Source organism: Myotis myotis, unplaced genomic scaffold (assembly GCF_014108235.1).
Source record: "Myotis myotis isolate mMyoMyo1 unplaced genomic scaffold, mMyoMyo1.p scaffold_m19_p_6, whole genome shotgun sequence".
Taxonomy (NCBI): domain Eukaryota; kingdom Metazoa; phylum Chordata; class Mammalia; order Chiroptera; family Vespertilionidae; genus Myotis; species Myotis myotis.
In genome coordinates, this window is record NW_023416368.1 from 34,841,883 (window position 1) to 34,857,172 (window position 15,290).

Consider the following 15,290-nt stretch of genomic DNA (forward strand, 5'->3'; position numbering starts at 1 on the left):
GCAGCAGACGCCCAGGACCCAGCTGCTTCCTACCCAGAGCTGGAGACTGCCCCCCTCTTCAGAGGTCAGGCCCACCCCTTCTGGGGCTACTAATGGGGCCGCACTGAGTCAAGTCCACAGGAATGGTGGGACCTCTGGCACTAGCAGGATGGATTCATGTGTCACTCTGGGGCAGGAAAGAACACTTCCTCCCACCCCCCCATCCCTGCCCAGGGGCTGGTGCCCAGGCCTCCAGGAGGTGCTCTGCTCCTAAGGCTGCCCGTCAACATTGTTCTTCAGAAGCCTGGGCTCCTGGCAGGATAAGGACAAGAAAGAAAGTTTCTCCCAGCCCTGGGCCAGCTGTTCCTTGTACTGCTAGTGGGGCCTCACAGTACCTTTCTCTTCCTGTCGGTCTTCTACAGCCATCAGCTCATGTGCTGGACAGGACTGGTATGATGAAGAAACTGGGGCTCCTAGAGGTTTTTTTCAAGTCAAAATGTGGCCCATGATCAGCATCACCTAGGAGCTTGTTAGAACTATAGCCCCGCTAGCCCCGCTCTGACCTACTGAATCAGGATCTGCCTTTTAGCAAGATCCCCTGCTGCGAGTGAGAAGCACTGGGCTGGATACTTAGCCAGATCTGGGGTCACCCCAATATTCTCTTATAACAAATGATGCCACACTTTGAGTGATAAGGACCTAGGCCCTAGGGGTTTCCTAGCAAAAGCCTGTAACAGAACCTCTGCTCTCTAGTGTGAGGCCTCTGTTAAATACACTGCTTTTGCTTTTAGCTGCCCTGAAGGAGAGATGGCCATCTGTATTCTCCAACTCGGACTCATCTTGGGAGTGAAGTCTTTACCAAGTAGGACCCAAGGCAAAGAAGAGCGACACCGCCCTCCGGTGGCAGCTTCGACACAGCCGCTCCGCTGGCAGAGGCGGTCAGACAGGCTGGACTCGGGGAGCCGGGGCTGCTCCAGAGCACACTATATTCAGAGGGGATTGTTTGGAGGACAAAGGCCCCCTATTCTAGCCACACAACTTTCCAGGTTAACATTCTTCAAAACAGCTGGAGTCGGGAATCCGGGCTTTGCCATCCACTTGTTCTGTGAGTTTTGCCTGCTGTGGCCCTTTCCTTATTCAGAAAGGAGTTGGATATGATCTCTAAGTATAGTTCTGTTCTTCGCTGAAAACACTGCACTAACATTTCACTGAGCACCTGCTCTACATTCCGTGCTCCACGCGGGCTGCTGTGATGTAGGCAGGCGAGATTTGGAATGGATTAAGACCAGGATTGGTCACAGAGGGAAGGCCCGATCCTATCCCACACATCTCAGAAGCTGAGCCATTAAGGTGGTTTTCCAAGTGATTCCAGCTTTCTTTTCCCCAAGCATTAGTCAAATCTTAACTGAGTGGCAGACCAGAATGCTTTAAATTTTAAAGTGCGTGTAGAAAAAACAATATACGTGGTGGGGAAGGACCTGCTCGCTTGTAATAAGAAAAGTAGAAAAGTATTTTAAGTGTTCTTTCTCCCTTCATTGATCCAGGGCCCCAAATCTAATGGTCCACCTGGCCTTCGAAGGATGTAAACCCAGACGTGACTAATGAAAAAGGCCTCAAACACAGCTCTCTATATTCTTCCCTCCCCCACGCCGCGCCCCCCCAACACCCCACACCCCACCCCCCAACCCCCGGCTCGTTGTGCTGCAACCTGGCAAGTCCCACAGAGGACTTAGAAGTATTTTACCTGTCCTTACAAAATTGCACCAAACCCTCCCTTCTTGTGCCAAAACTGGAGTGGCAAGGTCATGATTAGTCTGGCCTTTCCCGCGGGTATTGGACACATCTGGAAAGCATTCTGAAATTGTTTCACATCCTCTGAGGTCTCCTTCTCTGAGTGTTGCTCCTTCCTCAACATGCCATTTTCCCATCTTGCCTCCCAGCCTGCTGCTTCAGAGGTCACCTCCTTCATTTCTCCACTGAAGGCACCTGCTCCGAGTAGCAGTCCCCACCTCACGGTGGACAAGAGCATCGAGGGTCATGTCCCAGGGCCGCCCCAGCCAGAGGTGCGGGAGAACCACTCAGGAAAGGAATGCACTGGCAGCTCCAAGACTGCCATGGTCTCCAGCAACCGATGGAAACGATCCCCTTGTGCACACAGGGCAGTGGGCCCAGGCTAGACTGCCCAAGCTCCTTCCTCCCAAGGCCAAACGTCTTCAGTAAGTGCTCTCCACCTGGGCCTCACTGCACATCCCGGAAGCCCTCCTCCCACCCTCCTACAGCACGCCCACAGGGCATAACCCTGCAGGCCACTGCCCCTCACTTCCCAAACGCCCGTCCTCCCCAACATGCCTCATGCACCGCACGGTCATTCCCCTCTGGCAGCTTGTTTGCTTCAAAGCTTCCACTTTCTCTCCCTGATTCATCCAAATATGACCCACCTTCACAGGCACAGCCTGACCCCTGAAGCTTCCTTCCACACTCACCTGTAGCTTCAGAATCCACCTTGTAGGACTTCCCCATCTTATCCAGAGTCCCACCATCTTATCCGTGACTGCTACAGACTTGAAGCTCCCCATGTCTGTTACGTCTTGTGTTCCAGGTTTGAAACCATGGAACTATTCTCTTAAAAATACACTTCTAGATTTTTAAACATTATAAAATTCCAAAATGCTGATTAGAAGAATCTTAAAAAATACAAACAAGCAAAACATTTACAAACAGAAATCACCCACAATCCCACCTTGGGAGAAAACCATTTCATTTTGAAACATCTATCATCCAGTTTTGGTTTTCGTACAAATATTTCTTGGTCTTTCCAAACATGAGAAGTTGTGCATACTGTTTTATAACCTGTATTTCTCACGTAAAAAAGAATGTTAAAGCCACTTAAAGAAAAATGGTTCGGGTATTATCATAAACCATAAACACAATAGCAGGCCCCTGGAGCCTGCCTTGCATCACCTTGTCATTACCCCACAACAGTTAACCCCTTCCCCAACTTCTAACAGCATAGCTTTGTCTTAAAGTGAGCTCTAATATCCCCACTTTCCTCCGGTTTTAAGACCTACCATTCCCCTCTTCATTTGGCTCTTCCCCTCAAGCATGAGTCATTTTAGAAGTCCCACTAACTCCAGCTTCCCCAGGCCCAACTCGCCCTGTACACACCACACAAGCTTCCCTCGACATTGTCAGCCGCAGGCTGAAAGATCTAAATAGCCCAATATGCCATGCCTGACAAGCAGCACTTGAGCTGCTTAAAAGGCCTCTCAAAAGCCACTGGTCGGCCCAGCCAGCATGGCTCTGTGATTGAGCGGAGGTCACAGTTCCATTCCTGGTCAGGACACATGCGGGTTGTGGGCTCGATCCCGTGTGGAGCGTGCAGGAGGCAGCCGATCAATGATACTCTCTCGTCATTGATGTCTCTCTCTCCCTTCCTTTCTGAAATCAATTTTTAAAAAGCCGAATGCCTCTGCGTGAGCTCTGAAAGTTCACCATGAGCTGAAGCTGCCCTGTCGAAGCCCTAGCTTTGCTTATAACACCCTCTTCCCCAGGGACATGCAGGAACACTGGCACCTCTTCTGGGTAAACAGGACTGTTACTTTCCTGTTAACCCCAACTCCCCTGTAAAAGGACTATGCTCTGGATTCCCACTCCTCTGCCATGGGTGGAGGCCCAGGAGAAAACCCACCTTACTACAGACGCGTTTCTGAAGGTGGCTGGCAGAGGCCCTGCTGGCCAGCCCTGGCAGGTAAGCGCCTCCTAGCACAACCAGAGGACAGGACTGTAAAGTGGCTGGACCCTTCCCCTTCAAGGCCCCATGCCTCATAGTTAGGTTCTCTCCTCATGGCTCCATCCCTTCAACACGCTTCACCCACATATACACCAACACACATGCACCTGTGTGCACACACCATATTCCCAGTGGTGGCAACTGTTACTAGCACACTCTGGGCCATGCTCTATTCTTTAAAAGGGCAGACATCAGTCCTGGTGCTGATCTTTATGGGGCCATAACCCACCCTCTACTATTGTCAAATCCCGCAAAGGAAAGCCCAGTCACAGGAACAAGGTAAGGATTCCTAAGTCGGAGAAGTAAGCCAAGATTCAACACAGAATGAGCACAGAAGAGCCGCTTCTCCCACCCAGTGTGCTGTGCCTCAACTGCTCAGACTAGAGGTCTCTGACAAATTAGCTAAGAGGGCTTTTTGTTGTAAACACGCGCGCGCACACACACACTCACTCACTCTCTCTCCTCTCCACTATGAAATTAAGGAAACCATTCTTTTAAGTGTAAGACAGGTTTCTTTTATTAATTTTCCCTAAACTTGTCTCATGTTTACTGAATGTTTTTCTTCGTGTAAGAACGTGACCTGGAGCTTTAACAAACCAATTTGGATAACGCAACCTGAATAAATGCTCGTCTGCACATAAGTCATCAATTATCACACTCTCTGGCCTGGCCGCCATGTAAATCCAAATGGTCTTAAAGCCTATCTAAACAGAGAGTAAGCAGACCATATCATCTTAGTTCTAAACTTTAAACTTCAAATTTACTCCTATCCCGACACCCACACCCTCCCCCACACACAAATTTATTTATTTTTTTTTATTAGAAATGGCCTTTAAGGACTGAGTTAGTTGCAAAGAGTTGGCTTAATCCTGCAGCTAGCACTCAAAAGTAGCTGGAACTCTGGAAGCATGACAGGTAGAGATGAGTCAAGGATGCTCTAAGAACGGGGCCAATTCCTGGCTCCCACGCATGCTTACACACCAACATAAAACACTTCCACCTCCCCTTCTCTCTCAGCAAAGTCTCTATAGCACTTTAGAAGTTGTTAACACCCTAAAATTTTTTAGTGCGCAGATGGACAGAATACACAAGGTATATTATATTTCTAACAACATTAGGCCAAAATTAACAGAGAGACACTCTGTTATACAGAGTAACAATTATTACAATGATCCAAAATGTAACCAACAAAGCTTACAGGTTTTTAGGGTAGGTACCAGCTCTGGCCTCTAATACAGGCTTCCCTTGGAGTTCCCCAAGTGCCTCACTCCTATCAACAATGCCCCAAATGGCAGTCACAGGAAATGCTTTGGTGCTCCTGACATCGGCTGCACAGTAAGAATGAGGTGTTGCTAGAGTCAAGCACCACACTTCTTTAACACTAATTTCAGAGTTATCCAGTACAACCCAGTGTATCTTAGTTTTTTGTATGATCTGTCAGCTGTTTAAAATGTACAAATTGGCATATTCATGACAGATATTAACACTTAACACATAGTGATTGTGAATGAGATTAAAAAATTTGTTTAACTCTGGTCCTAGAACTTCAGGCTATACCTCAAATTTATAGAACATCTCTCAGCTGAATAAGGAGGCCAGGATACAAATCTCTGCACCATAATTAATAAGAATCAATTTATCATACTTACATCCAACAATACATCTACCCGATTCTAAATTCCCAAAGAGAAGATTATTCAGAGACTTGGCGCCTGGGATAAGAGTGAAATACTTCAGGACGTAATTTCTAAGGGCTTTCAGGTCTACAATCCTCAGCTAACTTGCTCCAGGGAAGGGGCCTGTTTCCCCGGAGCAGCACACAGCTTTTGTAATGGGAGCTCCTTCACGGGGCAGGGACTAGGAAAAGGGTGGGAGTTGAGGTGAAGCCAAATCGGGAAACTCAGAGCGAGCATACCTGTTACTCTGTATTAATCCATGCCATGCCATGCTCTAGCCCTCTAGCCCCACCCCCGTCCCCACACCAGGCGGGGAGACCTTGTGGCAATCTCCACCACAGATTTTTGAAGCGCAATTAGGGTTCCTGCCATGTATGTCTTAATGAAAAGTCTGCTTGATAGTGGGTTATAGTTTTTGCTATAGCTCAACTTCTGGAAACAAACGTATCTTTGTATAAGCACAATTTAAACATAAAGGGAGTGAGGCATGAGCTCGGTAAGCCTAACTGGGGTTTCTAAATAGTACCATTATGAAAAAGATACAATGCACTTAATTTCTGTATGTAACTATTTAGAAGTCAAAATGCTCCATACACTACCAATATCCCTTCTCCTGAAATCCCCTAAAAACTGACTAAGAAATGTCCAGTACTGGATTGCTCTAGTTGATATTTAGAACAAAGCTGACAACTTAAAGCTTTATAATAGTCTGTTTTAATATAAACAATTGTTGGAATCAATCAATGTCCATTTCAGGAAGCTTCTTGTCTGAATCCGAAGGCACAGCTGTGTCTGTGCCCTGCTCAGCAGCCTGAGGGCCTGGGCTGTCTCCTTGTCCCTCTACTGGTCCGTTCTGCTCTGCATTTTTTTGCTCCTCTTTTGGAGGTTCCACTTTGGGTTTGGGCTTTGAAATTATAGGGCTACAGATACTCATCAGCTCCTAGAATGACAGAAAATTGTGGTTCCTTGTAACAAATTTTACATGCACACGAAATTCAAGTCCACCCTCCCCCACTCAATCCCCAAATCAGAAGCTAAGATGCAATAATGAAGTTTTTTCCTAAATGTCCCTCTCTAAGGACTATCAATAAATAGCAAGGCCCTGGCTGGAGTGGCTCAATGGTTAGCCTAAATCTGAGTGTCAGCCCATGTACCAAAAGGTCTCAGGTTCCATTCCCAGTCAAGGGGATGGCCGTGGTGCAGGAGGCAACCAATGGATGTGTCTCTCTCACATCAATGTTTCTCTCGCTCCTCTGTCTCTCTCGCCCTCCCTCCCTCCTTTTCATTCTTCCTGAAAAAGCAATGGAAAAAAATATCCTCGGGTGAGGATTAACCAAAAATAAAAATAACGAGGCTGACAAGAAAAGACTATTTAAAATGTAAAGCCATAAAATACCTTAATTTTAGCTTCAATGTCTTTTGCCTTGACAATTGGATCCACAGTCAGACTCTGCTTGTTCTGCAGATTCAGTTTCTTATTCATCCACTCCATGGCTTCATTTGTGCTTTTTTCCACCTTCATCATATCGGCAGCATCCAAATGGTCATACTGGTCCTCCTGCACCAGCAGTCAACCAGACTGTGTCAAAGGATGACACTCCCCACCCAAGTACCGACTAGTACCTCAGTCTTTCAAGAAGTTGTGATCTTCCCCAAAATACAGCACATTAACACTCACAATCTAATAGATATTCAATTCCTTAAAAATTCAAAAAGGAAGCCCTAGCCAGTTTGGCTCAGTAGTTGGGAGTGGCGGCCCCGGACTGAAGGGTCGCAGGTTTGATTATTCCAGTCAAGCGCATGTACCTCAGTTGCAGGCTCGATTCCAGCCCCAGTCAGGGTGGGTGCAGCAGACAACCAACCAATTGTGTCTCTCTTACATCGATATTTCTCTCTCCCCATCCCTCCCAGTCTCTCTAAAAATCAATAGAAAAGAAGTATCCTTGGGTGAGGATTAACAAAAAAATTTCCAAGTAAGGAAAAGTAAACCCAATTTTTAAAACATTCAAGAAATAGATTTGAAGGTCAAAAACATACATAAGGTTGCAATTAAAAGGTTTCAACAATAAAAATAGCACATGCTTTACACAAAATCTTAAGATAATTTTACAATGCAAAAAAAACTACATGTCATTAGATAAGACAGCAAAGACTTATGAATGCTTGTTAGGAACCAAAATAATAATACAATATTTTAAAGGAGTCTTTTCAGAAGAAAAATTTTTAAAGAGAACAAGAAGCTCAATTTATCTTTCTTAAAACTTCTTACATGAACAATACATTGAAAATCTGGAGTACAGTGCAGTGGTTAAGAACCCAACTCTGGAGCCAGACGTCAGGCCAGGTCCCAGCTCCCCAATAACCTTGAGTGTTGCTTAAGGACAGTGAGGCTTAAAGAAGTTAGAAATTGCCCTAGCTGGTTTTGCTCAGTGGATAGAGCATCAGCCTGCAGAATGAAAGGTCCCGGGTTTGATTCCAGTCAATGGCACGTACCCGGGTTTCAGGCTTGATCCCCAGTAAAGGGCATGCAGGAGGCAGCCAATCAATGATTCTCTCTCATCACTGATGTTTCTATCTCTCCCCCTCTCCCTTCCTCTCTTAAATCAATAAAAATAATGACTTCAAAAAAAAGTTAGAAATTAATTATAATTGACACTACCACATACTTCATAAGAGTACTAGTGTGGGAAGTATACATCCTATAGTGCTAAAAAAACTTATAAGTAGCAGTTTACTACTGAGATAGTCCTACATCTGTATACCAAGCCAAATTATATGCCTAATGTGTTCTCAGAAAGACCAGGATAGAACAGGTTAAGTCACTTATGAAGCATTTCACAGCAAGAAAAGGAAATTAAAACAATATTGTTCGAGTCCAGATTCCACTTATTAAAGTGGCAAATCCCAGGGTTCTTAATAATATTCAATAAAATATTATACATTAACAACTAAAAAGAAAACATTACCATTAAATAACAGTTAAAGACAACAAGAGGAAAACTATGTAAATGCCTCAATGCTTAACTCTACCAAAACAACAGTAGGGAAGAGGAAAAAAGAAGATACCTTGTTTTTGAAAGAGCTGATTACTTTCATATACTGCTGGATTTGTTTCCCTAGTTCTTCAAACACTTTTGGTCTTTCTTCAGATTCCTGGAATCTTGTCTTAATAGGCTGACCTAGATTCTTAACAAAAGAGAGAACATACAAATTCTTCATAGAGCAGTTTAAACTACCAGAGTAGCATTGTTTCTACAACTAATAAAATTTATTATGGATTAAAGTACATTTAATCTCCATGTGCCATATATAAATTAAATATTTTCCCCCAGCCCATTGATACAGACAGGGTTGGGGGAAAGTAGGTTTATAGTTTATTCTTGTATTATTTTTTATTAATACACTAGAGGCCCAGTGCACAAATTCGTGCACTGGTGGGGTCCAACCGGCCCTCCCTGATGGGGGCCAATCAGGGGTGGGGCTGGTCTGGCTGGGGCAAGGGGCTGCGCGCGGTTTGCTAACCGGCACCACCCCGATCCACTGGGAGGGGGGGGGGGGGCCGACCAAGGGCGAGGGGCCGTGGTCGTTCTGGTCGTTCTGCCTTTGGGTCACTGGGCTTTTATTATATAGGATGAACTGTAAACCTACTTTTTGCCCCACCCTGTCTACTCAGGTTTGATATGAGAATATACCTCAACACTGTTTCATGTGGAGCCACTATCACCTGAGCCCTAATTCTCAAAATACAGTGTGGAGATAACCAAATACTAGGTGCCTGCTGATAGTGACACACAACAGTAAATATGAAGTACCGAAACTAAAAAGAAAAAAAATTTTTTAGCCTAAATCTGAAGAAGCCTCGTCTATCCATCAATTTACCAGATATTAAACACCACAGAGATGAAAATCAGCAAAACCGAGACTGGGGACAAATCCGACAGGACAAATAATGCAGGTTTCTTTGTACTTTAACCCTAAGCTTTACTGATCAGATTCTTCAAATGAAAACTGGATGTTTTGTTTTACTGAGAACCAAAGTAATATACACAGCCCTGCCCTAACTGTACTGCCTGCCTTCAGGACAGGGACACATCTTGCAAGTCTTTGTATCTCTTGACACCAAGAATACACTCAGGTTCAATTCAATTAACATTTTAAGTCTAAAAACAGTTTTCAGGAAAATTATTTTGTTACAAAAGTTCTAAAAGTGAGAAAGATAATGAACCTAGCCCTAGGAGCATTGGCTCAGTGGATAGAGCATCAGCCTATGGACTGAAGGGTCCCAGTTTCAATTCCGGTCAAGAGCACATGCCCTGGTTGGGGGTTCAATCCCCAACAGGGGTGTGCAGGAGGCAGCCGATCAATGATTCTCTCTCATCACTGATGTTTCTCTCTCTCTTTCTCCCTCCCCCTTCCACTCTGAAATCAATCTAGTAAAATAAATAAATAAATAAATAATAGAACCTAAGTGATAAAGCATATAGTTCTTCAATCACTTTCAGCCTGTCTTCATTACTTGACCTAATTCCTCCCAATTTTGATTACTCTCACTGAAAACTACAGTAGGACACTTCTACTTTCAAGAGTCACTTACTTTTAACTCAGCCAATTTATCGATGTAAACTTGCTTTGGCTGGTCTTCCCCATCCTCATACAACCAATTTTCAGTATCTTCTAGTTTCAAAGTAAAACTGTTACGATCCTAAAGATGAAGAAAATATAACTAGGTCAATTTTGATTCACCAATTTTGATTTCATCAATTTTGAAATCACTTTATTCACTAGTGTAATCACAGGCACAATCGGCAATATATCTGAATTTGCTTTAAAAAAAAAAATGAGGGGGCCCTGGCTGGTGTGGGTCAGCCCACCCATGGAAGGGTCTCGGATTCAATTCTCAGTCAAGGGCACATACCTGGGTTGCAAGCTTGATCCCCAGCCCGTCAGGGAGGCAACCAATCAGTGTGTCTCTCACACACTGATGTTTCTCTCTCTTTCTTTCTCTCTCCCTCCCCCCCCCTTCTCTCTCTCTCTCTCCCTCCCTCCCACCCTCAACTCCCTCTATACATCAATGGTAAAAATATCCTCGGATGAGGATTAAACAAGCAAAAAAATATATATAAAGGGAGATAGGACATATAGAAAACAAGACTGGCACAATGTAGTTTTCCTTGATAGATACAAAGAGATTTATTTAGGTGTGTTTAAAACTTCAGAATTAGAAACTGCATTTATAAGTAAGTTAAACACCAGGGAAAAGTTAGTTGATTTAAAGATACTGGGTAAATAAAAGCATGCAAATGTATCAAGAAGTGACAGACTAACCTTTAGGAAACACTCCACTAATAAACACAAAAAAACTCCAAAACGTACATTTTAATCATTTTACTGTATACCTACAGATGCACACTTCCCTTCTAACACATTTAAGGATGCTCCCAGGAGGCAAATAGGTAGCCACACTGTGGCACATACTTACATCTTCACTCACAAACTTCTCATATTCACCACTGAGCTTGTCTCTCATTTCATACACATATTCTTCTACTGCATTCTTAGCATCATTCCTCTCCTTCTCCAGCTTATCCTGCATGATCATCTTACCCTAAGGACAGTATAAATCAATTAAGATATCCATCTGGACAACTCAGATAATCTCCTCTTAAATATTAAGTGATAATATATTTATCAAAGAGAATCCCTTTTTCTCAAATGCTTTTAATTCTGCAAGTCATCCAAGAAAGGAGAGCTGGAAGTGTTAGTCCTCAGGAAATGAGGACAACCAAGTGAGTTTGTGGGTATGCTTAGAAAAAAGGCGCAAGAGAAATATCAACATGTAGAAACTCAAAAGCAAAACTTAGAAAAAGAACTTAAGACAAGGGAATTTTAAAAAACTTTTAGTTCAGCCCAGCAGGTATAGCTCAGTAGTTGAGCATCAACCTATGACCCAGGAGATCACAGTTCGATTCCCAGTCAGGGCACATGCCCAGGTTGCGGGCTCAATCCCCAGTGGCGGACGTGCAGGAGGCAGCCAATCGATGATTCTCTCTCATCATTGATGTTTCTATCTCTCCCTTCCTCTATGAAATCAATAAAAGAAAATTTTTTAAAGAATTTCATTTAAAAAATAATTATTATTAGCTCAATGTCAAAAGTCGTATCTCCACTGTATTATTGCTCCTATGGAAAACCAAGAAAATTTATTCATACAGTATAAATGTTAAAGGTCTGTAAAAGAAAACTACTGTAAGATCCAATAAATACGTAAGAAAACTCACTGGCAATAATTAATTCAATAAATATCCAAGATCCCAAACCTTGTATCACTCACCATAACAAGAGTTACCTATTAACTGGCAACAGGGGAAGATACTAGTAAACAAAACAGTACTACCATTAATGCTATGTGATTTCTCCTACCGTCAACTTCCAAGACCCACCACCTCAAAATCCCAATCCCTAGTGAACATATTCACATGCCCTAACGTGAACAATACCTGCCTTAAACCAAAGCCATAATGTCAAAGATCTCATAATAGAGCTTCTAGCAATACAGATGTAATTTCACCATAAAAGAATTTGGGGTTGCATGGGCTCTATTAAACTTGCTCTTACACAACCCAAAAATCTAAAAGAATTTTTCTCCAAACAACCAAAAATGCCCAATAGTCACTAGACACAGAGCTTGAACGCTATGTCACATTAATTTGTTAGTTTATTATTCTAAGATGTGAAATAACCACCTCATTTTCAATGTACAAGTTGAGCATCTCTCTGTCTATCTGCCATAACAGCTGATTCTCAATTGGCAGATCCACTGTACTGGTCTTCACTTTTGCCTTCTTAGCTTGAGGTGGTTGATCCATCTTTTTGTCTTTTGATCCAGCTTGGGAGGTCTAAGAACAAGCACATAGACAGACTAACTTAAAATTCTGAATGGGTCACATTTCAAAAGCTGTTTTTGCTGTTTATTAACTTGGTTTTCTGATGATCTAAATAACCTAGGACAATTTCTTAAAATATCTGAAAAGTTAAAATTATAAATACTATAAAAGTAGTCAAATCCATAGAGACAGAAAGTAATGGTGCTGTCAGGGGCTAGGAGGAGGAGGGATAGGGAAATAGAAAGTTGTTGTTAAGTGGGTATACAGTTTCAGTTGGCAAGATGAAAAACTTCTGGAGATTGGTTGCACCATAATGTGAATATATTTAACACTGCTGAACTGCACACACACACATATATATTAAACAACCTCCCATAATCCCACAGTCAACATAAAATCACTATTAAATCTTCTCTAATTTTCTTCCACTCTTACCTAAATATATAGACATGCATATGAAATTAGTGGGGAGAGGATATAAAATGTTTATGGACCAGAAACATTATCAATATGATTTCCAAATGTCTGTACCTATCTACATTCTCACAAGGAATAGGAGAACCTATTCTACTGTACCCTGGCCACAAACAGGAATTCATTTACCATCATATAACTATTATTTTCTTTGGGTAAATAACCTTTGCTTCAAATTGCGTAGCAATATTTCATCCACCATTCTTTTAGGATTTTAGTGATTTTTTCCCCTCAAGTGATCGACTCTTCTGCATTTTTTCTAATGTATATTATTTACCTATACAAATTTTTTATTCTTAAATCTTGAATTTAACTGTGATTACTTTTCCTGTGATTACTTTCATTGCTTTGAAAGCCCTTCCTGACCAACAGATTAGAAAAATATTAAGTTGTTTTGTTTTACTTTTAACATTCAAAATCATCAACAACTGAGTAATTTCCATATCACCTATCCAAAAAACTTAAGTCAGGTGCTGAAATTTATGTATCATTTGTATTTCGTTTCCCTTTTAATCAGTTCCCAAGCCAGCTCATGAAAGAAGCCTCAATAACAACCTCCCTAAAACTTCCCACAGCTCTTTGGCATTTGGGGGTGGGGACGGTGGTGGTGACTGGTGGCACTCCCTCCCCTGCCTTCCACAAGAACATAGGAGAATGAGTACTTCTCTCTCCCACTGCCTGTAACCCAGCCAACAACATGAAGATTTTCCACCTTGGAAAATGCCTGTACTAGACTAAAGCATCTGTGAGCATAATTTCCTCTGTACATTATTTTCTTTTTTATAAGTATTTACACAACTAAAACAAAGTAATTGTAATTTGTTAACTGATAGGAACATGGATAATAGACTTAAGCTACCTTAAAGCTCTGCCAAACGTTTTAAAATGCCATAATCAGAAATACTTAGGGTGAGATCATACATTGCAATGTTGCAAATAGCTGGGGGAAAAAGGTGTTTTCAATGCTGATAACAAATTTAACATGAAAACTCGAAAGTTAGAATTAAAGAACAGGCATGTTACATATTCATTTAAATAACTGCTTGGGTAAATACTATATTATTTATATTCTTTACAAAATATATTTAAGTACATTATTTAAAACAATAATTTTTTACAAAAAAAAGGCAAGGTTCTGAGAGGTGACAAAATATCAAACAATTACCTCACTTATCAGTAAGGAATGGGTAGGATGACTGTTTAGTAACGGACATTCAGAAACTAGCATTAAACAATCACTAGTATAATAAAACTATGGCTTCTGAGAGCTTTCTTCTCATACATCAGCCAGAATAGAGTTCAAAGACCATCTTGCCAAACGTACTTTCCAAACATACTACAAAATTCTGCTTAAAAACTATTCAAAAATACACTAAGAATTCTTAATATAACTACCTTCCAAACCATAGTGAAAACACAGCCAAAACCATCTACCTATGTGAAGAGACTGTAATATTCCCTCTAAAATACAATGTATACCTCCATTTCTTCAGACTCAGCCTTATTTTCTGCTGGCATCTGCTGCTGTTGCTCTTCAACATGTGGTTCCTCTTGGTCCACTTGCATCTTCTGAAAAACAGGTCACACCAAATCCTAAAACTAGTTCATACTAGTGAGAGGACTAAGCAACCTTCATGACACACTGGCAAAATCACATGGCATCAAATTCCTGCTGAAATACCAGCTATCAGAGGACCTACATTCAAATTTCAGCTATGGTGCGCCTATGTTACCTATAACACAGAAGTTTTCCTCTCTAGACCTCAGTAACTACATCTGTATTCTGGAGGTAACAATTGCCCTGCCCTACCCTTATATAAGCAAGAATAGTTGTGGAATTGCTCTATAAACCATAATTTACTCATAGTGCACAGTGTGGCAATATTTAACATAATATAATCTGAAGAGAGCATGAGTTTCTCCAAGATTCCTCATGAGTAAACTTATCTGAAAAATCTTCACAAAATTTTCAAGCAGTTTTTAAATCAACCTTTTCACCCTCAAAAATACAACTATTGCATGCATTTGGGGAGTTGAACTTCTTGAGAATTCTGTTAAAAGACCAAAGCCTGACAATAATAAAAGAGAAGGGAGACGTTTGTAGAGACCCTAAGTCAGTGGCTTTCAATGCTTACAGCACCCCAGAATGACCTCAGAGGCTTTTAAAACTACTGATAACTGCGCCCTGGTAAGCCCAGATCAACTCAAACAAATCTCAGAGGGTGAGACCCAAACACCTGTAGTTTCATAAAGCCTTGAGGTTTTGATGCACAATAAGGACAAGACAATGCATGATTCCAACAAATGAATGTCAAATCTATTCTACTTGTGAAAATAATCAACTAAGGACTCAGAGCATTCTTCAATAATTAAAAAGAATCAAGAGGGCGGGGAAAAAAGGAGACATATGTAATACTCTTTGTAATACTTTAAGCAATAAAACAATTAAAAAAAAAAAAGAATCAAGAACTCTAACAAGTGCACGTA

General features: G+C 41.9%; 1 protein-coding gene across 1 annotated transcript in view; it reads right to left on the bottom strand.

The window, feature by feature from the left end:
- Positions 1-4,268: 4,268 nt before the first annotated feature.
- Positions 4,269-15,290, bottom strand: part of HSPA4 (heat shock protein family A (Hsp70) member 4) — a 44,721-nt gene continuing 33,699 nt past the window's right edge. The window contains exons 13-19 of the mRNA XM_036312796.1: positions 14,283-14,372; positions 12,189-12,341; positions 10,925-11,050; positions 10,040-10,147; positions 8,512-8,631; positions 6,842-7,003; positions 4,269-6,385 (exon numbers count right to left, since the gene is read on the bottom strand). Of these exons, the coding sequence (XP_036168689.1) occupies positions 6,182-6,385; positions 6,842-7,003; positions 8,512-8,631; positions 10,040-10,147; positions 10,925-11,050; positions 12,189-12,341; positions 14,283-14,372 (963 nt within the window). The 3' untranslated portion in view covers positions 4,269-6,181. The remainder of the gene's footprint in view (positions 6,386-6,841; positions 7,004-8,511; positions 8,632-10,039; positions 10,148-10,924; positions 11,051-12,188; positions 12,342-14,282; positions 14,373-15,290) is intronic.